The following is a 23809-nucleotide window of genomic DNA, read 5'->3' on the forward strand; positions in this document are numbered from 1 at the left end:
TGAAGCTCTTAAAGGAAAGGCTTGGCCAAGAAGCACTGATAATGACAATTCCCAAGGGGCAGAGACAATAGCAGGGCCTGCACGGAGGGAAGCAAAGCACTGAACAGCTTCCTTCATGTGCCCCAATGAGGTGTCTTGTTCCTTAATCTGAGACTCCAATTCCACACCTTGTCTATGGAGAATACTATGACTCACAGTCTCACATGTCCCAATGTCACAGTTAGCAGCAGCAAAGGTGTGCAGCACTGCCTTTTGAATCCTAGCACTTAGTGAACAACATTTTGCATTCTTATTCATTAGTTTAGTGCTTAGTTTGACACTTAGCTATAATGTTATGACTTACAAAGTTGATTATGTTAATAAAATTGAATCAAATTGTGTCTGAGTAAATTTATGAAAACTTTTAAGATTAGCGCTTTATTTCTGAAATTTTCACTAATATACTTACTGAAGGGGTGCCAAAATACAAGTTCACCCAGAGCGCCATTTTCCTAAGGCCGGCTCTGACTCAAACTCCCCTTTCACACACATTATTACAGCAAGGTTTTGGGGGAGGGGTGGAAGCGACTAGTCAAGGCACTAGTCAACTATCCAATAAGCTTTTGCTTATCGGATAGTCGACTTGTCGCTTATATCCCTAGCTTGTATATTAATCAGAAAACCAATAAATATTTCTAAAGGAATTGGGAGAGCTATTTTTGTTTTATCTTTATCATTGAAGTCCTGCAAATCCATGGATATCCGCTTTATATCTGCAGGTATCTGTGGATATGCATGCAGATATTTGCGGCTCATTTTTGCAGATACAAATTTTTTATCTAGAACCTTGCAAATTTGAGGCATTTGCTTTCTATCCATGGATATCATTGCAGATATCTGTGGCTCACTCTTCTGGATACAGATGTGGATATAAATTTTGTATCCACACAGGGCTCTATTGATCATCCTTTTCTTTCCCACACTTTTTTCTGTGATGTGAGATGTTGAGGCTCTAGTTACAAGCCACTTTCATTGTTCTTCTTGAGCTGAAGCTCTAATATAGTTAGGGCCCTACCAAATTCATGGCCATGAAAAACCTGTCACAGACCATGAAATCTCGTCTTTTGTGTACTTTTAACCTATACAGTAGGGATATAAGAGTTTAATTGATTAACCAATAAGCTCATGCTTATTAATGGTTAAACTCTGCATGGGCTGGCAGTCAGCAGCCCCATAGGACCAGGAGTGGGGAGCTGGCAGCCCTGTGGTTAACCATGTAACTGATAGAATTTTGATTGGCTATACAATATTTTTATACCTTTTTTTACATCCCTACTATACAGATTTGGGTTCTAACCCAAAAGGGAGTTGCAGGGGTGGAGTGTGGCAAGGTGACTGCAGAGGGATCATGGTATTGCTACCCTTAGTTCTATGCTACATTCAGACCTAAGGGCTACAAAGTGGTGGCTGCTAAGGTGGTCCCAGCTCTGAAGGCAGCATGGCAGAGCAAAGGGTGGCAACACCATATCATGCCACCCTTACTTCTGCGCTGGTGCTGGTGGTGGCACTGCATTCAGACCTCAGCACCTGGCCAGCAGCTGTTCCTCACCAGTCCAGTTCTGAAGGCAGTGTCACTGCCAGCAGCAGCACAGAAGTAAGGGTAACAATACTGCAACGTCCCCTACAATAACTTTGTGACTGCCCTCAAAACCCTCTTTTGGGTCAAGACTCCAACAGTTAAATCTGAAACATCACGGTGTTGTAATAAGTATGTGAAATCATTAAATTTACTATCCTAAAATCCTATGACTGTGAAATTAACCAAAATGGACTGCGAATTTGGTAAATCCCTAATTATAGTGAAAGTTTTACAATTTATAGTCCCCAATGGTGAGTACAAATGCCGATGAAAATAATCAGTTTTGCCTTCACTTTGTATTGTTAACTCATACCATACTACTAGTTTTTGGTAGACTAATTTGAAACAGTTCTGTTTTCTAATAGAAAATTCCTTTTTACAGCTAATATTTCACACCTAATTTATACTTGCTGAAATAGTTTGTACGGTTACCCATTTTGAAATGAGCAGTTACCCAACACTGCAGGTTGTTTCTGTTAGGAGGAAAAATTGATGTCATCTATTTTATGTAATCCTATTTGTATGCAAAGTTCTGAACACAGGAATCAAACAATAGGAGGCAGTTTTTGGCTTTTTTCCACCTAGCACTCTGCCCAAAACACACACACTCCAACTTTTTCAGGGCCAAAATACAATGACTTGCTTACTTACTTCCTGCCTGTGTGACTGCACTGGGTGTTTCCACTCCCAGACAACATGCATACCTCCACCAAACAATACCCAGAGAAATTCCTCTGCCCCCACAGCTCAGTTTCTGATTTGGTCTGTGTTTTGGGTGGAGATCCTATTCAGAGATCTTACTTCAAAAATAATTTAACTGCTTCATAAGAACAACTTAAGAACATAAGAACGGGGTCAGACCAAAGGTCCATCCAGCCCAGTACCTTGTCTGCCGACAGTGGCCAATACCAGGTGCCCAAGAGGGAGTGAATCAAACAGGTAATGATCAAGCCATCTCTCTCCTGCCATCCATCTCCACCCTCTGACAAACAGAGGCTAGGGACACCATTCCTTACTCATACTGGCTAATAGCCATTAATGGACCTAACCTCCATGAATCTATCTAGTTCTCTTTTAAACGCTGTTATAGTCCTAGCCTTCACAACCTCCTCAGGCAAGGAGTTCCACAGATTGACTATGCACTGTGTGAAGAAGAACTTCCTTTTATTCGTTTTAAACCTGCTGCCCATTAGTTTCATTTGGTGGCCCCTAGTTCTTATATTATGGGAACAAGTAAATATCGTTTCCTTATTCACTTTCTCCACACCACTCGTGATTTTATATACCTCTTTCACAGTGATCTCCAACCTTTTTAAGCATGAGATCACTTTTTGAATTTAAGTGCAATCAAAGATCTACCTCACAGCCAAATATCCTTGCCCCACCTCCAGTGTGCCCCTTTTCTGAGGCCACACTCCTGCTCACTCCATCCTCTCTCCCTCCCCCACTTTCACCAGGCTGGGGCTGTGGGTTGGGGTGCAGACTCTGGCCTTGGATTAAGGGATCTGGAGTGTGAGAGGTGCTCTGAGTTGAGCTTCGGGCAGGCAGTTGGGATGTCAGAGGGGGTTCTAGGTGCAGGCTCTGGGAAGGTGTTGGGATGTAGGGGTGCTCAGAGCTAGGTCAGGGGCTTGGGGTGCTGCAGGGGGTTCATGACTGGGGTAGGGTTTTGGGATGTGGGCTCCAGCTGGGCCCTACTGACCTCAGATGGCTCCTAGGTGGTGGCGCAGTGGGGCTAAGGCAGGCTCACCCCTGCCCTGGCCCTGCATCACTCCCAAAAGCAGCCAGCAAACTCCCTCCATCCCGAGCCCTATTGTGTCCCCTCTCTGCTCTGTGGAGATGGGATACATAGTGGGGGGGGGGGGGGACACTGACAATAGCACCCTCCTCTCTCTCCCCTGCCCAACAAGCAGGAGGCTCCTGAGGGGACAGCTCCAAGAAGAGGGCAGGAGCTGCGCAGCAGTGCAGGGAGAGGCAGCTGAAGTGCTGTCCCTAGATAGCCTCTTGGCCAAACCTGTCAGGATCACCTGTCAGAGGCGCCAAGATCTACCAGTAGATCCCGATCTACTGGTTGGTGACCACTGCTCTATCATATCCCCCCTTAGTCACCTCTTTTCCAAACTGAAAAGTCCCAGTCTCTTCTTACATTTATCCTGAATGAAGGGTGGAAGGTTGGCTGTCAGTCACCAGCTTCAAGGATATTTCATTCAATCCCCATCATAAAAGTACTAAACAAGAAAAGACCTATTGCCTTGCACTATCTTTATGGATAGACAATAAAGAGAAAGTACAAGGATTAAAGAAAAATATTTTATTTGAATTTCTTCTAAGTAAGGCTGTTGATTACTGTAGCCAGACAGACCAACACCCCATCTCATCCATCTTATTTGCCTCTCTGAAGCATACAGGGCAGAGAAGTAGCAGTAAAATCATCATAGTCTATGCTGGCTCATCTGATCCTGAGAAGCTGAAACATAGATATGAGGAGAGAGCGATTAAGGCAATAAGCTGGCCTTGAGGCTGCGAGAACTGCCACCGGCCGGCACCTATGTTGATTCGAACACACACACAGTCCCTGGGAGAGGAATTTCCCACTGAGAAAAGAATCCCCAGTAATTCCAATTTAATCATCTCAATTCTCTCTTACAAGTGTAAATTAAGTTCACAACTCCCTTGTAAGAACTGGTCTCACAAAAGACAGACCAGCCCCATTTGGCATGACAGACAAGAAAGAGAAATACGTGACCCCATGAGTATAAAAGATAGGTCCAGCACACACTCACTTGGAGTGTCATTCTACTCTCTACCTGCTGGTCGGGTTAGGTGTTTGACCTCCCGAGGTTCTATGGGGACGCCCACCTCGTATTTTCGTCTTTCCTAGGAATTGAGGGACCAGCCCTGGCCTGACATGCTGGAGTCAAGAGGCACAGAAGGGGGTAAAAATTGTACCTGGATGTGGTCCTCTGTCTTAAGTGTACACATAGAAAAAGTAAGCTGTTACTTGGTACCATTATTTCTATTTTTCTATCTTTATCTTCTTTGTAACCATTTTTAAGATCTATATTTTGCTAGTAGTTAAGAAATAGAGCAATAGCCATTGTAACCATATGATTTATAAGCTTCTTTAATAAACCTGTAACTGTTTAAGTTTTAACCTGACTCCTTCAGTTGCTGTAACAGAACCAAGCACAATTTAAAAGAACTTCAGCCGGTCTTAAAGGGACAGATATAAGGAGCCCTGACCGTCGGCTGACAATTACACAGTTTACGCATATGATTAACTAAAAAAGGGATTAAAAATTAAACATGCTTAATCACAGTTTTAATCATACTGTTAAACAATAGAAGTACCAATTGAAATGCATTACATATTTTTGGATTTTTTTCTACATGTTCAAATATATTGATTTCAACTGCACATCGACTACAAAGCATACAGTGCTCACTGCTCACTTAACATTATTTTGATTACAAATACTTGCACTATAAAATTCTCAATAGTATTTTTCAATTAACCTAATACAATGCAATGTAGTACAATCTCTTTGTTGTAAAAGTATAGGTTACAAATGTAGATTTTTTGTTTCACATCTGCACTCAAAAACAAAATATAAAACTTTAGAACCTACAAGTCCACTCAGTCCTATTTTTTGTTCAGCCAGTCACCAAGACAAATTATTAGAGATAATGCTGCCTATTTCTTATTCACAGTGTCACCTAAAATTAAGAACAGGCATTTCCATGAGCCTTTTGTAGCTGGCATTGAAACATATTTACATGCCAGGTATGCTAAACATTCATGTCCCTTCATGCTTCAGCCACTGTTCCAGAGCACATGCTTCCATACTGATGGCTCATTCAAAAATAATGCATTGGTAAAATTTGTGACTGAATTCTTTGGATGAGAATTGTATGTCTCCAACTCTGCTTTATCTGCATTCTGCCATATATTTAATATTGTAGCAGTCTCAGATGATGATCCAGCACATGTTGTTAATTTTAAGAACACTTTCGCTACAGATTTGAAAAGACACAAAGAAGATACCAATGTGAGATTTCTAAAGATTGCTACTATACTCGACCTAAGGTTTAAGAATCAGAAGTGTCTTTCAAAATCTGAAAGGGATGAGATGTGAAGCATGCTTTCACAACTCTTAAAAGATCAACATTCCAATGAGGAAACTACAGATCCCAACCCACCAAAAAGGAAAATCACCCTTTTGCTTTTGGCATTTGACTCAGATGATGATAATTGACATGCATTGGTCTGCACTGCTTTGGATCATTATCAAGCAGAACCTGTCATCAGCATGGACATGTTCTCTAGAATGGTGACTGAAGCATGATGAGTCATGAATCTTTAGTACATCTGGCAGGTAAATATCTTGCAAACATAGCTATAACAGTGCCATGCAAACATCTGTTCTCACTTTCAGATGACATTGTAAACAAGAAGAGCATCATCTCCTGCAAAGGTAAGCAAACTTGTTTGTTCAGCCAATCGCTCAGACAAGAAGTAGAACTCCATGGACTTGTAGGTTCTAAAGCTTTCCATTATTTCGAGTGAAGTGAAAAAAAATACTACACGAAGGACCTCTCTGGTCCGGCAATATCATGGTTCCGTTGCCGGACCAAAAAGGGAGTAAGGGCTGGCTGGAAATCTGGCAGCCAGTGCCAGGTGCTGTTAGCAGGGGCTGAGGAGCTCATCATTCTCTAGTCTTAATCCAAAGGGATATCAAGGAATCAAAATGATGTCAAAGACAAGCGAGTTTAAAAAAAGTTTATCATACAGAAATTCTTCAGAGTACCCATCCCCATTCGTAAAAAAGGAAAGGGTGTATTTTGGATCTGATTAAGTCCACATTGTATATTAACTATATCAAATGAAGACTGTTTATTTTAGAGCAACATGAGGTGTGATCATGTTCTTGTATCGCATCCAAAGAAAGAAATATTTCATGCCATGCAGCCTCTGCAGGAAGATAATAGGTTTTAATTTTTAGTTTCTAGTTTCATTTCCTAAATCAAATAATAATTTGCATCTTCAAAGTTCTGTACAAATAATCAATTATGTCTCAAATGCCTGTGAGATAAAGAAGTATAATCCCTAATCTGGGGTTTGAAATCTGAAGCACAGAAATGAGAATTTTTTTCAAACTTGATTAATTTAAGTACCTAATTTAATCATCCAGGTTAGGGTACTGAATGTATACTTAAAAATGGGATGAAAACATTATTTGTGTTTGAATCATGAATTGCACAGAACATAATAGTGCAATTTAGCAAGGTACAAATGATTTAAATATAGATTTTGACAATATTTGAAATCCAGAACAAAATCTGTAGATGGTAATTCAATAACATCCCCCATGCTTCTTAATAATATTGAGCACTTATATAGAGCATTTAAGCTAGGTCTACTTGGCCAAAATAGGATCATTACAGTCCACTATCCAGAGCGGGGTAGGTGAAAAATAGAGAATTTAAATGACTGCTCAAAGGTTAGATGGCAAGTTAGTGGAAGATTGTGAATTCTTGTTGAAGGAACTTCTGTGTATGTACAACATTTTCCATTCTCAAAAGCACAGAGACATTCAGATGAAAAATATTAGTATGTTCTCACTAAGAATCATTAGAAAACTACAGAAAGATTCCTTGCAGGATATATTTTAATGAGAAAATATTTAAATATCTACTTCTGTGGTCATTTAATGAGCAAACCCATATGGGAGTTGACACAGCAAAAACAAACCCATGGCAGTGAATTTCAAAGTGACTCAGGTGTGTGCTGCTTGCATTGCAAGGCTAAAAATAGCAATATAGGCATTTTAGCTCAGGCGGAAACCCAGGCTTTGAGACCTCTCCCATTGCCAGGTTTCAGAGCCCTGGCACCAGCCAGAGCCCAAACATCTAACTGCTATTTTTAGACCTATAGCGCAAACTCTGAAAGTCTGAGTAAGCAGATTTGGGCAAGCTGTGAGTATTTAAGCTATAATGTAGATATCACCATAAAGACTGATTCACCTAGGATCCAGACTTTAGTGCACTAGATCAGAATCATGCCTGGTGTTCATGGGAATAATAGCTAGCAGCCCCAAGACTGCTTCCAGGCCACTGTCTTCTGGACATAGTGCACTGCTGTCATTAGTTACTTCTGCATTGGTTCATATACAAATATCTCCACTTCTAATAATAGTTCCTCCCAGAGATAAAGTAAAGATGGTAAAATATGGAAATCTTTGAAGATAATGTAGTACTGATACATACATAGTTACAGGAGCATATTTTCTCAACAATATGACTGCTGGAGGATCAACACTACGAATAGGAACAAAAGAAAGGGATTCATCATCCTATGAATAACTACTTTTTTAAAACAAGAGTTCCTTTAATAATTTGATGGCTGGAAATTAGAGATGGGACCCCCGCCCTCCCCCCAAAAAACTGTATCTTTGGGTAAACCTGTATTCAGGTCCAGATCCAAAAGTCTTGTTTGATACCTGTCTCCATCACTGAATGAAACAAAACTATGGAAGGCTTTGATCTAGAGCTCAGTTTTTCCATTCAGGCTCCTCTCTGCTTTATACATATTGAAAAAAAAAAAAAAAAAACCACCACACACACACACTAAACCAATCACAGTATATCTCTAAGTATACTCAAGAAATGGTACTGTATACTGTGGTTAAATAGTGTAAGGGCATAACTTAGTGCTACTGATGAAGTTTGGAATTGATTTGTGTAGGTTCCAATGATTCCACTTAGTTGTAATCCTGCCCCTTTGCCAACCCCCATTAAAGACTGGGGCTGCTATTAAACATAAAAGATATGCATCACCCACTAAAACAGGAACTCTTTCTAGTTATGTTGTAAAGTATACCTTCTAATTAACTCCTGTATCTAAGATCATTTTATAGAAAATTAATAGTTACATTATTGTGAGTGTCACATTGTTACAAATAATATTCTTATGTTGCTGACTGTTTAATTTCTGAACATTAAAAAGTCTAAAGTGCTTACAGATTTTACTTTCAAAAAAGATTGGGGGGGACTCCTTTGGAACATATTAGAAATCACATATTGCTAACATTCCTTATTAAGAAGAACGTTTCTGTATGTGTACTTTGGATTTCTTTTCAGCGCTTAATTGGAATCGATGAAGAAAAGCTATTCAAAAGCTGCCAGGATGTTTAAATCTGCATGAGTGAATTGATGAAATTTGTGACTTTTCCCATAAGAGTATAGGTGAGAGCAGACATGTTAATTTTGTGTGTGTGCATGCATGTGTGTATGGGAAAGAAAGAGAGAGCTTACTCCTAAGGTGTGAGACTTGGCAGCTTTGCACTGTACAATGGGCATAAGAAACCACATTTCTGTAAATGACCACATTTGAATTGCTGTTATTTCACAGTTGGATTACTGTATTGTTAAAGTGAAAAGGAATGTTTTTAATAAATCCAAATAATGAAGTAAATGCTAGCACACACTGTGTCTTCGCTCTCTGGGGTGTAATTAATATATGTGCACTGGAGATCCAGGTCTGGTGGAGTGTTTAATTTCTTATTTATAGTATTTTCTACTTTTAGCACACCTCCTACTGGCACATAAAGAACTGCATGTAAATGACCACTAAGTAGGTGTTATTTAAATTTTAACAAATATAAAACAGGTATTTGTAGGCATGCTTTATATGGCATGATCGATTTACTGCTTTCACCAGCCTTATATCTTTCTGTATTCTGTCTGAAAGTAATGAGAAGCTATGCTCCCAAAAAGCAAATCTTTTATATTCAGATTCAGAGAAGTCACATGTGGCATATCATATACAGCACTGTAAGTTATAATAGTGAGGGCTAAAACAAACAAAAATCCAGGAGCTTTGGAAGGGATATAAACTCTTCTGGATCAGGGCACAACGCCCAAGCCATAACTCAGTGGTTTTCAACGTGTGGTCCACAGAACACCTGGGGGTTCATAGACTGTCTAAGGGGGGCATGAAAAGTTGTCATTTCCTCATCACTGGAAATTTTTAGGGGCCTGAAAATGAAAAAAGATTGAAAACTACTGCCCCAACTGATGAAAATTTAAGCAGAAACTTTCCCTCTGGGAATACCTAGTTCCTCTGAATGCTCTTAGTCCTATACCTTTTTTTGCTACTTATAAGTGGTTTTGATTATCCTGCATCACTTAATTGCGTAGCTGAAGTCGAAATACCTTGACTCGGTGCTGTCCACACTGCAGGAAGCCGAAGGGAGCACACTCTGCCTTTGACTCCTTTGACCAGCTCCTACCTGTACCCCCACAATGCTACCTCCAATACAGAGGCAGCAGCATGGGCCAGCAGCAGCCCCTGTCTCCGGGGGGCCAGAGCTCCTCATAGACAGAGGCTGTGCTGGCAACCCATGGATCAGTCTCTGTCTGAGCTCTTACTACATTTTAAACGTAGTGCTAGATTGGTCCCAGACCTGGCACAAGCCCGGACAAAGGATGTTTAATCGAAATTTATTAGCTAATTGAATAGTTGATAAGGGCACCTCCGCCTCTGAATTTCGCCTTCAAAGGCGAAAGTGCTGCAGGGAGCACAGGGCCAGCGGGGGACTGAAGTAGTCCTCCACTGGTCCAGTGCTCCCCACGGTGTTTCAACGTGGCAGCATCGCATCGAGTCTGGGGCTGAGGACTCAGAGTGCCCAGCTGACCCTGGGCTCCACGCAGCACTCTCCAGCTGGCCCTGGGCTGCACGCAGTATTTCAAACTGGCAGCGCCACACGAAGCCCAGGGTCTAGTCCCGGGTTCCACGCGGTGCTGCCACTTTGAAGCACCCTTTCCTCTTCCTCCCCCTTGCTACCTCTTTCTGATAGAAACAGCAAAGGGGGGGGGGGGGGGGGAAGCGACTAGTCGGTCACTATCCAACAAGCATTTGCTTATCGGATAGTCAACTAGTTGTTCACATCCCTAGCCCAGACTGAGCCGGTTTTGGTCAGTCCTGGCTTGCTCCAGATCCACAACCTACCCCCGCTGCAGCTCTGCAGTTTAAATGTTGTAGAAGCTGGGCTGCCTGTGTGCCCAGCTCTTTAAATATAGTAAGAGCTGGGCACACAGGCAGCCCAGCTTCTACAACATTTAAACTGCAGAGCTGCAGTAGGGGGTAGCTTCTAGACCTGGCATGAGCAGGGACCGAGTGCCTTCCTTTATCAACTAATCATGTAGTCGATACAAACTATATCAACTACACCAGGCCTGGGAAAACTACACATGCCAAGCTACCGGATCTGACCCTTGGACGCAGCAGGAAAGTTCAGGCAAACGCCTTTGCTGCTTGCCCCGCCCCCACATGCCACTCAGAAAAGTGGCTGCCAGGCCATGTGTATTTTACAAACTGTGAACAGGGGGAAGGAAGAGTGGTACTTCATGGCTGCTCCCTCCCACAGCACAATCCTGCTGGCCAGTTTTTGGCCAATGGGAGCTTCCTGTTTTATGATGTAGTAATATTTATAGAAACTGCTTTGCGTTGATAAAGTGCCTTTCATTTGGGGTCTCAAAATACCTTAATTATTAAGTGCGTCTACTGTGCAGCTAGAAGTGCTAAAAATGGGTAGTGACTCAGGCTAGCTGCCCAAGTACAAACCTGTTTGCTCCTCTGGGTGCAGACTTGGTGGCAGCTTCAGCTAGTTTCCACATTTGCTACACCCTAGCTACACTGTTATTCGAATAGAGCTAGTGCATTTCAATAAACTCTGGAGATTTTCAAAAGGAGGGGGATAGAGATTTGTCTTTGATGGTTAAACTCTTACATCTCTAAAAACAAACTTTGAGCATTTCTGATGAGGGTTTTCAGACGGAAAAGCTCAACTGGGATGGCCAAGCTGAGTTTCTCCATGCAATTCACTCTGAGCAGAGAGAATGCTGCCAGAATGTCTCAGAAATGTCCAGGAAGAACGTGTTTGCCCTTATTATAATGTTTATTCAGAAAAGAGGAGCATTTGATATTTTGAGCTCCCTCTTCACATCTAAACCATGAGGCTAGTATTATTCCCTTTAAAGATACAATATACCATTGACGGAACAGAACCTTTAAAGCCAATTACATTTTGGCAATCTTCCTACTTCTGGCAAAAAGTCACACTTGTTAACAGTTCCCCTTTCAGTATGCATTTGCAACATAATCACTGATTTCTGGAAAACTTATTTAGCATTTACAGATTTTCAACTCTAATGAATTTCTTTTTATAGACACTGGATTTTACTGTAATATTTTAAAAGTATCGCAGTAGTTCTATTTGATGCACCCAGAAAGTGTATGCACCCAGATACTTAAGATTGGGATGGGGGGAATGTTATAGTGTATGAAAATAAGCCCTACAAATAATAAATATTGCAAGTATACATTTTAAGTGTGAAACAATTTCAGAAATCATCACACATCTTTTTATGAAACATTATCCTATTAGGTAGGACTTTAAAGATATTGCTGCTATATTGACTAGACAAGAACATGTTTGTCCCAGGATCTAATACAAGTGAAAGCTTCATCGCTATTTACTTCAAACAAAATCATTTTGGAATTTAACAAAGCTTTTTTCTGCATTTTGTGGGGAAAGAATGTGATTAGCTTGGCAGAGAAATGAGAGACATATAAAAATAAATTAACTAGGAGAGTGTGTTTTAGATTACAAACTGTACTAAAAGTGAAGTTATATATTTTTCAACAAAATGAGCTAACTTTATAATAAACTACTAAAAGTTCAAAACATCACTAGAGGGTATTTTAGGGGAAAAGCAGCTTAAAAAAAGAAGTAGGTAAATTATGTTCAAAAGCTTCAGAAGGGTAGCCGAGTTAGTTTGTAACAGGAAAAACTTAAAAAACAGCAAATAGTCTAGTAGCACCTTAAAGACTATTTGTTTTGTTAGTCTTTAAGGTGCTACTAAACTATTTGTTGTTTTTTAAGTTTTTCTTTTTTTACGTCTATAATGTAGTTGTCCTGCATTTGCTAGTTTCCTTCTCAAACTTGCTATTCCAGAATGCCTGTGTTGGTGTCCTATGATCAACTTGGGAAAAGAGGATCTAGTTAATCTAATCTAGACTAAAGTATTTCTAATGTGCCTTTCTCTGTAATATGTGCAAACTCCAAAAGCTACATAAGAGGTGTAGTAGTCAGATGTCACAATTGTGGTGTCCTGACTGGTCTCCTGCTCAGTCAGTGTTTTGAGAGATCTGACTACGGATGGGGATGCAGGACCTGGGGACTCCCCCACATTCCATGACAGAAGCACAGTCTTAATTGGGTCTGGCACAATGTGGGCAGGTGGGTAGTGGAGGGAAACAGCCCCGGCTAGGGCTGGCAATGGGGAGTGCAGCCCCAGCCAGGGCTGTAGTCAGCGGGACTGACAGCTGGGCCCATAGCCCAGGACGGCATCATGCAGGGGGTATAGACATAGCCAAGGTTGGTGGTAGTGGAACGGACTCCTGGCCAGGGCCAGTGCGGTAGAGGATGCAAAACTGGCCACGGTTGGCACGGGGGAGGGGGGCCTGCCACGGAGTTTCAAAACAGCAGTGCTGCACGGAGCCCAGGTGTGGGCTCCATGCAGTGCTGCCACTTTGAAGTACCCTCTCCCTCCCCATCTACTTTGCTGCCTCTATCGGAGGGCGGGGGGGAGGAATCAACTAGTCCTTAACAACCTTAAGTGAGAGCTCCTTCTACCATTTAGGCCGGACAAAGACAGCAATGTAAGATACAACCTTATATACAGGTACAGACAAGTTACACATCACTTCTGATGTATCAGGTTGCCACCCTCTGATGTTACCTAGATAACACCCATCACCATGTGTGACGGACCAGATCGAGTCTGGGCACAGCTGAGGGCGTCCGCTCAGGGTGAAATGCTCAAATTCAGGGCTCTCTATAGCCTCCCAAACTGGAGACCTTCCCAAACAGGCCACAAACCAGTTCCACAGAGCGCTTCAGCTGCCTGCCTGAAGCCTCTCGAGCAAAACCCCTCCAACACCCCAGCAATATCCGTGCCCCAGATGGCCCTGGGCCTCATACACAGGAGAGGAGTTTTAGAATCCAATCTCACCTTCCCCGAACAAGTTCTGTCCGGTTCCAAGAAACCAGCCACAGTTGCTAGGTCAATATACACTCTGGATCTTACCCACAAATCACGCTGAGCCAGTCCTTTAGAATCTAATATCTAAAGGTTTATTATTAAGGGAAAGGAAAGCATGAGAGTAAGGTTGTTAAAGTATCATACATTACATGCATTGAATTTCCCAGTTCTCGATGCAGGCTCGCAGCAGAGATGTTATAATTGCTGGCTTAAAAGTCCTTGGTGTATATCCTATGCCAGGATGGGTCCACAGTTCTTCCCGGCTCGTGATTCCCTGCGAGGTTGCATCTGGGGTCAGGAGCAGATCTGGAGACCAAGATGGAGTCGGCCACATGGCCTATTTATCTCCCCTCCTGGCTTCTTCCAAGCTGGAGAGAGTCAGATGATCTCTGACCAGGCACCTAGATTTCTTCATAGGTGGGTCTCTGGTACTTAAGAGACCTATTGTCCCTGGAGCCTTGCTAATTAGCATGTCCATAGGCAGAGCCCGTTGCTCAACCACATACAGAGAAACTTCCAGTCTCCATACAGAGTACGTATTCATAACTCCACACACAGCCATTATACCGATATATGAAGAGCATATACAGAATCAGTAGAAAGTAAGCTTTTGTTTGACACCTCACATGGCCCCCTTTGTACCAACTTTTGGGGCAAACACTCCCCCATGGACGCAGCAGTGACCTGGCCGCTTCCCTTAAGCTCCGGTAAAGTGACACCATGCACCTCGTAGTTAAATTAGTGCATCTCTACCCATCATGCTGTCATTTTAGACCCTTTCCTGAACCTGAGTTAATATGTCCTGTTATTTGGGGGGACTGTGTGGGTAACAAAGCGTAGCTGTTAATGTCTGTGCTTCTAAATAGTTAAAAGTGGAATTGGTATCATAATCAAATTAATTTTAAAATGTTTGGTAAAAATTATGTTACTACCTCTTTTGCTTAAACAGTGTTCAGCAAGGGAAAGCAATACAACTTCACATGGAAGATTGTGAGCATCTATTTTAGCAGTTAAGCATTATCTTTAGTATAACATATTAGTTAAGCATCTCAAGTGAAAATGAATGTCTATACAACAAATGCTTACAAGAGGGCACAGTTAAGGTTATATGTGCACATTGACAACTCAAAGGTTTGGATTTCATGGTTTTTAAGTGCTACACTTATTGCAAGAGGTGCATTAAAATTAGTAAGGTGAGGGCCTGAAACATAGGCTTATGTATCAGAAGCCCGGTGTGAGGCCTAGGCAACAATGGTCAAAACTTGGCTAATATAAAGCAAAGCTAAGCTGTGAGCAAGAGGCAGGCCCTTGAGCATGGAACTTGGCATGAACAGGGCTGAGAGTGTAAAATACTAATGATAATACGTACATGTGTAGAACAGTAATTGGTACTAGGTACCTGTTGTAAAACACTAATTGGTACAGGGCCTACGTTAAAAGCACATTACAGAAGGATGGTAACACCAACTCGTTATAAATATTGGTGGCCACACACTGCCTCTCATCTTAGTCACCACTGCATTATACCTTGTGTAGTCATTTACAGGGCTTGACAAGTGGCGGCAAGCCCTGCTTGCCAGCTGCGCGGTTTGGCACGCTGCGTGTGTGCAGACCGTGCTGCGCATACACTGATCATGCTGCGGCACCGTGCCAGGCTAAAATCTACTCACCACGGGCGAGTAGACTGCCCTAATTGTCGAGCCCTGGTCATACACACCTGTGGAGTTACACCACTGATGAGTTTGGCACTGAGCACACAGAATGGACAATGTGTAATGAATGAGCCAGGGAGCCAGAACACATTCAGTATACAAGATGGACAATGAATGCAAGAGAAGTCCACTCACGTAACACCAAGGATACAAAAAAACAGCATAGCTGCCGCCTCCTTTTTGCATTGTTCAACCTTCACAAGAGGAAACGGCTTTTTCTAATAACGTAACTGGACCTGACCTAATCCTCTGTGGTTTTGCATGTTTTGTAGTCATTTACACCCAAGGGTATAAAATACTAGCAAGTCAGAATGACTCCAGATCTCTTGGCTCCTATTCTGTTGTCTTAACCACAGTGTCATGGTTTCACCTCCGGCAGCCCTTTACCACATCATGTGCAACTATTTACTAGGCAATTCAACTGTGTGTCTCACACAGATGACTATGTAAAAGTAGTTTTATTGTATAGACAGTACAGCTAAGCATGTATTTTAGGCATACTCTTTCTGTGAAGAAATATGGGTGTGTGTGTGTAAAAATTCTGCTTTTGAAAGATGTGGGTTCTGTTCCTGCTTATAACTCTACTAGAAGATTTATCGAGTATTGCTTGGGTCCTTATCTCAAATTTTTTTTTGGGGGGGGGGGGATAAAATGAAAATGTACATTCTTCATTTAAGTTATTGCTCTGATAAGAGGAAATTGTATATCAAAAAGGGATGTTAGATTGCGTGTAAATGAACAGTTGTGTAACCGCATCAAATTTTATCCATTACACAACTATTCAATAGTTCCCAGGGGTAGGGCCAGCAGCCAGTGTGCTCTCAGCCCCATTCCTGGGAGCCTCCTGCCACCCCACGCTGCTGACTCTCTATCAAAGGCACCAGCACAGGATGGCAGGTGGGCAAGGCCGGCTTTAGGAAGTACAGGGCCCAACTTGAACAGTTTCAACAGGGCCCCAGCAGCCAGGATATTTTGTTGAGTAAAAAAAACAAAAAACAAAAACACTGCACATAAAAGTTTTGACAGGGTTTCGAAGAGTCACAGCCCCTTTAAATCCCCAGCTACCCGGCAGAATCATGTCTCACCTTCCTGCTCCCCACCCAGCTCCGCCAGGCACACAGGTACTGCCGTTTTGTCTGGGCTTTGTTTGGCAAAATTTTTCAGTATATTGCGTAACTCTAACCTCTTCATTACTTCGCATTCAATTAACATGATTGCCAAACTGTTTAATAGGTCTTCCTGCATTGTTGATCACAAATATGTTTTAATTAGATTTAGCTTCAAGAAGCTCCTTTCTCCTGAGGCTACAGTTACCGGAATAGTCAGTAAGATTCGAATTGCTATAAATAAATTTGGAAATGCTGTTGATCGGTTATTATATGCAAGAAATTGAAGCATTTATAGGAGGTTTCTACAATCAGATGGAAGAATTGGCTTCAACGCTTCCAGTTCTTCACAAAGCATGTAGCCATTTATGTCAACTGATTTTACAGTTGAAACTTGTTCATTTTCCTGCACTAGTTTCACATCTGTCAATGCGAGTTCCAGATCTGCAGCAGATTTTCGTATGGTGTCCTTCGGGAAGATTTTTAAATTTGCATAAATATCCAAATAAACTCACAGGCTTTTGTAACTGTTCAAACCTTGGTTCAAGTAACTGTAAAGCTTTGTCTAACACTTGATTGAAGCATTGCAGTCTGTAAGCTTCTTTTGGATCAGAAAAAGGCTCGTCTGCAGAGTCGTACTCAAATTGTTTTTTTCATTTGCAGAAGCGTTTAGTCTGGAATACTGGAGTCACACCTAGATCTTTGGCAAGTTTATTGGCACCAATTAACACTTCTTGAAAACCCTTCTCTCTGTATGTTTTTAACCAGTTACAAAGATTTTCAAATGAAGAAACTCCTGCAGAAATATCCATTGGATCACTCTGTAGCTCTTAACTCACAGAATTCACTTGAGAAAGTAAATCATGCCAGAAAACTAGTGAAACCAAAAACTTATAATCCTTCATTTGAATAGCCAGCGATTCTGCTTCACTTTTTGCTTGAGCATCATCAATTGTTTCTGCTACCTCTATGAGTGCATCATAAAACTCCCCTGCTTGGTACCCCAGAGCTTTGACGCTTTGCATTCTACATTTCCATCGTGTTTTGCAAAGAGTCTTTACAGAAAGGCCAGTAACATGTTTTCTAAAACTAGTCCATCTTTTAGTAGATGCAGAAAAAAGGACGTAAATACACTGCAAAGCTCCAAAGAAACTCATCGAACCTGGACATGTTTTGGCCATGTCTCCCAAAATGAGATTATAGTTGTGACATGCACATCGTGTAAAAAAAGCTCTTGGGTTTGTTTTCAAAAGTCATGCTTGTACAGCTGATATGAAGGGAAACATATTTGCGCCGTTGTCATAGCCCTGCCCACAGATATTTGCAACGTTCAATCCCAAGTCTTCGAGTTCACTTAAAAGGATATTGTACAAATATTCACCTGTGCTGCTTTCTACTACTATGAACTTAATGAAATGTACATATACTCCTGCCGGAATATTTGGTGATACACCATCAGCCACATACCAAATTGTCAATGACATTTGTTCTTGATGACTAATGTCAGAAGTTCAGTCGAGTATAATAGCAAAATACTTAGCAGCCTTAATTCGAGCTATTATTTCATGTTTAACAGCATTCCCCACAACACTAATAAGTTCGTTTTGAATGTTTTTTTCCTAAATAACGGTCATGTACTTCTTTTTTCTTGATTCTTTGTAAATGTTCCTGCATCACTAGGTCAAACTTTACCATTTAGGAGGTTGGCAGAATGTAGGGCACTGAGGGTACATCTCCCTAGTTTGAGCTAGGGATGCAAATTGGAGACCGAAATTGCTAATGAAGAGGGGATTTAAATATCCCACACTTCATTAGCAGTATCTCGCCCACGCGTTATTCCACTCAACAACTGATTCGAACCACGAAGTGCGCTCCGGGACGCATTAGTTCGAACCAAGAGGTTTGATTCGAACTAACGTTACTCCTCAAATAATGAGGGGACAGCCTCACCACAGCCTGGGTCCAGCCACAGCACACAGCTGGAGGTGTAGCCATGAAGAATGCTGCGGTCTGGTAGTCAGGGATTCACAGCCCGCCATCGGTCCATGGATCAGTGGTTGGGAACCACTGCCTTGGGCAATCCCTACCTGTTCTGACATCATGCAGCATCCCAGAAGTGGCCAGCAGCAGGTCCAGCTCTTAGGCAGTAAGGCCACAGGGCTCCCCATGCTGTCCCTACACTGAAATTGACTAGAAACCAGCCAATAGGAGCTGGGGCAGGCCAGTGCCTGCAGGTAAGAGTTGTGCGTAGCTGCTTGCATGCCTCCACCTAGGAGCTGGACCTGTTGCTGGCTGCTTCTGGGGCACTGTATGGTCAATGGTGCCAAGATAAGCAGGAAGCCTGCCTTTGAACCTCTGCTAACTAAAGGCTATGGGAGGTAAGCCCATTACCCAACCCTGTGCCCCAATCCCCTGCCCCAGCCCTGACCCCCCCAACCCATAATCTCCTCCACTCTATATCCCTCATCCACGACTCCATCTCATAGCCTGCATCACCAGCCCTAACCCCATCCTGCACCCAACCTCCTATCCCAGCCCAGAGACCCTCCTGCACCATGAACCCCTCATCCCCAGTCCCGCTTGACAGCCCTCACCCAAGCCCTAAACCCTTTCTTGTACCCCCAAATCCCTTATCCCCAGCTCCGCTGGGTCTCAGGCATCAACAATTTTCTTCAATTGGGTCCCCAGAAAAAAAAGTTTGAAAACCACTGAGTTTATTAAAGCTTTAACTTTATTGCCAAATGACCCTTAGTTCCTATACTGTATAATGCAGGGGTGGGCAATCATTTTTGTAGGGAGGAACACTTCACCAATGTTGTTAGTGGTCATGAGCCAGTCCCGGAAAGTGTGGGACCTCAGCTGGAAGGGACAGCTCCCTCTAAGCACCATGTGGGGGAGGAGGGTGAGGAGAGGAAGGAGACTTTGCATGCCCCCCCTCCATGGGGCAGGGAAGCACAGGAGGTCTTCTCCCACCCCGCCCCTCCCCCCCACTGTGCTAAGGGCATGCAGCACACAGAGGGAACTGCTAGCCATTTTGAACTGGCAGTTCCCTCTGGTGCCATGTGCCCCAACAGGGGAAGGGTCTTGACTGGCCTGGGGGGTGGGGGCATGGCAGGGTGGGCTGCAGGCCAGATGAAACAGCTTGGTGGGCTGAATCCAGCCCATGGGCCGTATCTTGCCCACCCTGATGTAATGTGACTGATGAAGGGGGCCTCTGATTACTACAGGGAACCAATGTAGGAAAAGATTTTTATCAGCTGTTTTATACACTTCATTAATGGATCTACTAATTCTGCCTTCTGATGGATTTCTACTCAATTAAATTACATTTTAAACAATATTATCTATATTGACTATGACAAGTGGAAAATTACATCTCTCCATCTGCAGAGGCCTATATGTGGAACACAATATGAAATAAAATGAAGAAGTAAAAGGAAAAGTCACAGTTCACTGGCCTGGCTACACCTTTGACTTCTTTCTGCCCTTTCCAAGTACACCCCTCTCAGGCTTTAGCTCTTATACACCTCATCCCTTTACCTACCCTGGGATGAAAACAGACTCCCATGATTCTCCCATTCTTAGAACCAGTCCCTGGGCAACAGTACCCTGTGTGCCAATTGTGATTCCTCAGCAGGTCTAGCTAGGCAATATGAAACTCTTCCCCTCAGGTGTGGTCACCAGTTGTAAAAACAACAACAGAACAGCCTTTTCAAAACAAAATATTTTAAAGTTCAACAGTAAGAACAAAACATGAGAAAAGGGACTATTTATCTGTACATATAAGATCTAGTCCTTCATATTAATTATAATTATGCTACATGACCCCACCAGCTAAAAGGGAAAAAAAACAATGTGGGCTATGTAATATGTAAGATTTTATGTCCAAGAATACTTGAAAAAATAACTGATATGTTAAAATACATGAAAATACTAGGAGAGGGGTGAATTATAGGGCTATATTAGGGTGGCATTTAGAGAAGCAGGATAACATTTCAAGTGTTTATTTTAGACACCAAACAGTCTAAAGCATTTTCTTGAAGGGGAATATTCAAGCTAAAAGCTGCCACAGCAAGAGAGAAGAAGGGCAGGGAAAAACCTGAGTGCGTAACCCTAATGCGATGCTGCCTGGAGAAAGCATAGACTCTCTGATTAATCACTGGCTGGAGTTATGCAACTACTCTGATCCTCTCCTAAGTACAGAAGGTAGCTTGATCGGAAAAAGGTAAATAAGAGCAATTTGTTCCTGCAGGGTGAAGGAAGGTCCACCAAGAGGGCAAAGGCAGTGAGTTACAGTATACGTGCCTGTGATACTCTGGCACCAGGAATATTCCTGGCCCGGGTCTGGGGTCCGCCAAATTCACTGTCACTGCCTGCCATGCCCTGCATCTCCTGGCATCTTGCTGCCCCACAGGCTCTGTCCATCCCCCAGTGTTTCCATGCCATGTGCTTTTCCAGCAGCTGAGAGCTGGGGCAGCAGCACCTCGAGATCCCTACTTCTTCCAGGAGCCATTGCCAGAGGATGGGTCCCTCGCAGAAGCATGGTATCCCCTAACCCCTCCTCCCACTCCCTCGTGTGCCCCACTCCTTCTAGCCCCTACACTCTTTCCCCCTGCCTGCTTTCCCCCAAAACTCCCTCCCAGACCCAGGAACCCCACCCCCTGCACCAGGCCAGAAGCAGCACCCAGACTCCATCCCGGAGCTTGCACCCCTGAATTCCTCCTGCACCCTAATTCCCTCCCAGAGCCTGTACCCCTTCCCCACCCAAACGGCCTCCCAGAGCCTTAGGCAGGTGGGGGCTTGAGTGAGGTAGGGGCTCTAGGCACCACCAATATTTGTACAAAAATGCTGCTTCTGCCAGAAGGACGGGGCGGGAGGGGGCACCCCACTGGGCAATGAAAATACTGGCAGGGACACAGGGCTACCCCACTCACCTAGGGGAGTAAGCGAAGGCGCCGGCTGCAAGAGGTGCAGGGAGCCTCACCTTGGCCCAGTCCCGCTTGCTCACGAGCGGGCACCACCCCCCCAGACCCGCCCATCCGTGGGCGGTGGAGCAGGCACAGCTGCCTTGTCTGTCATGGGGTTGGAGGCGAACCCGGCAGGTCACTGGCAGGAAGATGGCCCCTCTCATTGGTGTGCGGCTGCCAAGGCCACGCTGTGGTTGGCTACGCTGGCTGCCACTCGTCTTCTTCCCCCGCCCCGTCCACGGTCACAGGCAGAGAGGGCCAGGCGGGGGCGGTGTTTGAGTGGAGGTCACGTTGAGTGGAGGCGGCATGGCAGCGGTGTTACTGCTCAGAGGCTCTGCCAGGCTCCTGCACGCGCACTGGAAGGTGCATGCTGCCGGCACGGCAATGGGTAAGCACCCGCCTCGCCCTCTGCCTGGGGATGCGGGGTGACATTTTCGCAGGGCGAGCTGGGGTTGCAGAGCGTGGTCCCGTTGTGTCCAAAGGCCGGGCCTCCGTCCTGAACCCGCCCGTGGGGTGCTGCTTCCTACCCCCTCGCTAAAATGGCATGTGGGTCAGTCAAGTGACAGCTCTGCCCCACAACTTCTTATCACGGGAAAGCAGGGGCTGTGGGGTGGGTGGTAGTTGGAGGCGCACGGGAGTTGCACGCCGGATTTAACGAGTGCATCAGTGTGCTTGGAGGACTATTTCCCCACCCCTGACAAGCGTCTAATTCCTCAGATGAAACATGCATTGAGGTTTTGAAAGCCCTGATAAATGTGTTTTCTAGCACGCGAGGATTATCACCTGTGTTTTGCACCTTTTACAAGTGTTGTGCACTCTATTAAAGCCATACAGGTTGTAAAATTATATGAGGCTTATATCAATACTTAATGTTATGAGTAGCTTAGTGTAATAAATATTTTACATGTTTATTTAAAATAGCATATGTAGATTTTAAAACAGCCCACAGAAGTTTATGTGAAGCTAGTGAGTTAAAACATGTTCTTCATATCTGTAATCGGTACTCATACTTGTTTGCTTTCTCTCTGATTATATTTCATTATTTTTGAGCCAAAGCTGAACCCAGAAGCACTTTTTAAATATTCAAGGCCTTTATATTACACACATTTATGTCCATACTTCAGTTTACAGACAGGAGGAGTTCAGCTGAGTGTGAAGTAAAACAAGTGTATATGCAGGATTAGTATAACGTTTCCCTTGTCTCCTGCCTTTGCTTTTAAAAGGACTCTGGTGATTTAAGGTCCATATTTTGGTTTGAAATTGTTCTATAGTATGTAATAACAGCTAAGATTGTTATAAGTGAAATAAATGGCAGAATCTTTCTGTGGTTATTTTAGATTTGTTTATTTTCTGCATTTGACACCTTTTTCTGTTTCCCTTGTGTTCAGTTAGTTTTCCCTGTGCTTATTGGGGGTCTTTCACATACTGTAGTATATGGAAAATATAAGTGTATTTTTAAAAAGGGGGAATGTGACTTTAGAACCACAAAATATGCCAGGAGGCTCAGCAAAAGGTGTACTGAAACTACTATATTATTTTTAAGTAAAATTTTAAGCTTAAAAGGCCCTTCATAATTTTATTTTTTTAGATCAATAAAAACAAATGTCTCACTCTCTTAATTTTCTGTGTGTGTGTGTATGTGTACATATACATATTTTTTTCCTGTGGGATGATAGTGACATCATCATGTCACTCTGCATCCTGCCTGCTCCCTCTTCCCTCCCTTTGCCCCCAGCCTCCACACAGAAAGAACAGAGCAGCCCAACTGTGCAGGGACACCCCATGCTGGGGGGGCCCATCCCACAGACCTGCTCGGGCCTGATTCACCCCATTACCCGATCTGTGCCCACCCAGCAAAGCTAGATATCCCAGATCCCACAGAGATGAGATAAGCTCCCAATGCTCTCCCCTCCCTCAAGGGAGAAGAATCAGAGTCCCAGGATCTAGGGATGTAACATCCCAGTTTATCAGTTAAACATTAGGTTAAACATTTAATGGGTTAACAGACTATGCAAGATCTGAACTGGGGCAGTCCCTGCTTGTGCAGCTCCCATCCCTACACTGGGGATGGCTGCTAGCTCCCAACCCCACATGGGAGCTGGGACTGCTGCTGGCTTCCAGCCCCCACTGGAGCAACCTCTGTCCACAGAGGCTTCTCACGGACAGAGGCTGCTCCACAGAAGCAGACCCTGCCTATAGGGCGCCCAGGATGCGGGAGTAGTGCCTACCTGCAGCAGGTCCTCTGAAGCACTGGACCTACTCCCTCCCCCGCACATGGCAGGCGGGGGGGCTGCTCAAGTC

At 43.5% G+C, this 23809-nt stretch overlaps 2 protein-coding genes across 2 annotated transcripts in view; one reads left to right on the plus strand and one right to left on the minus strand.

The window, feature by feature from the left end:
- Window positions 1-21614, minus strand: part of TAX1BP1 (Tax1 binding protein 1) — a 106529-nt gene extending 84915 nt beyond the window's left edge. Inside the window, exon 1 of the mRNA XM_075922160.1 lies at window positions 21476-21614. The gene's annotated coding sequence lies outside the window, so the exon portion shown is untranslated. The remainder of the gene's footprint in view (window positions 1-21475) is intronic.
- Window positions 21615-21738: 124 nt separating this feature from the next.
- Window positions 21739-23809, plus strand: part of HIBADH (3-hydroxyisobutyrate dehydrogenase) — a 117654-nt gene continuing 115583 nt past the window's right edge. The window contains exon 1 of the mRNA XM_006133211.4: window positions 21739-21896. Within this exon, the coding sequence (XP_006133273.2) occupies window positions 21815-21896 (82 nt within the window). The 5' untranslated portion in view covers window positions 21739-21814. The remainder of the gene's footprint in view (window positions 21897-23809) is intronic.

This window comes from Pelodiscus sinensis, chromosome 2 (genome assembly GCF_049634645.1).
Source record: "Pelodiscus sinensis isolate JC-2024 chromosome 2, ASM4963464v1, whole genome shotgun sequence".
Classification (NCBI taxonomy): domain Eukaryota; kingdom Metazoa; phylum Chordata; order Testudines; family Trionychidae; genus Pelodiscus; species Pelodiscus sinensis.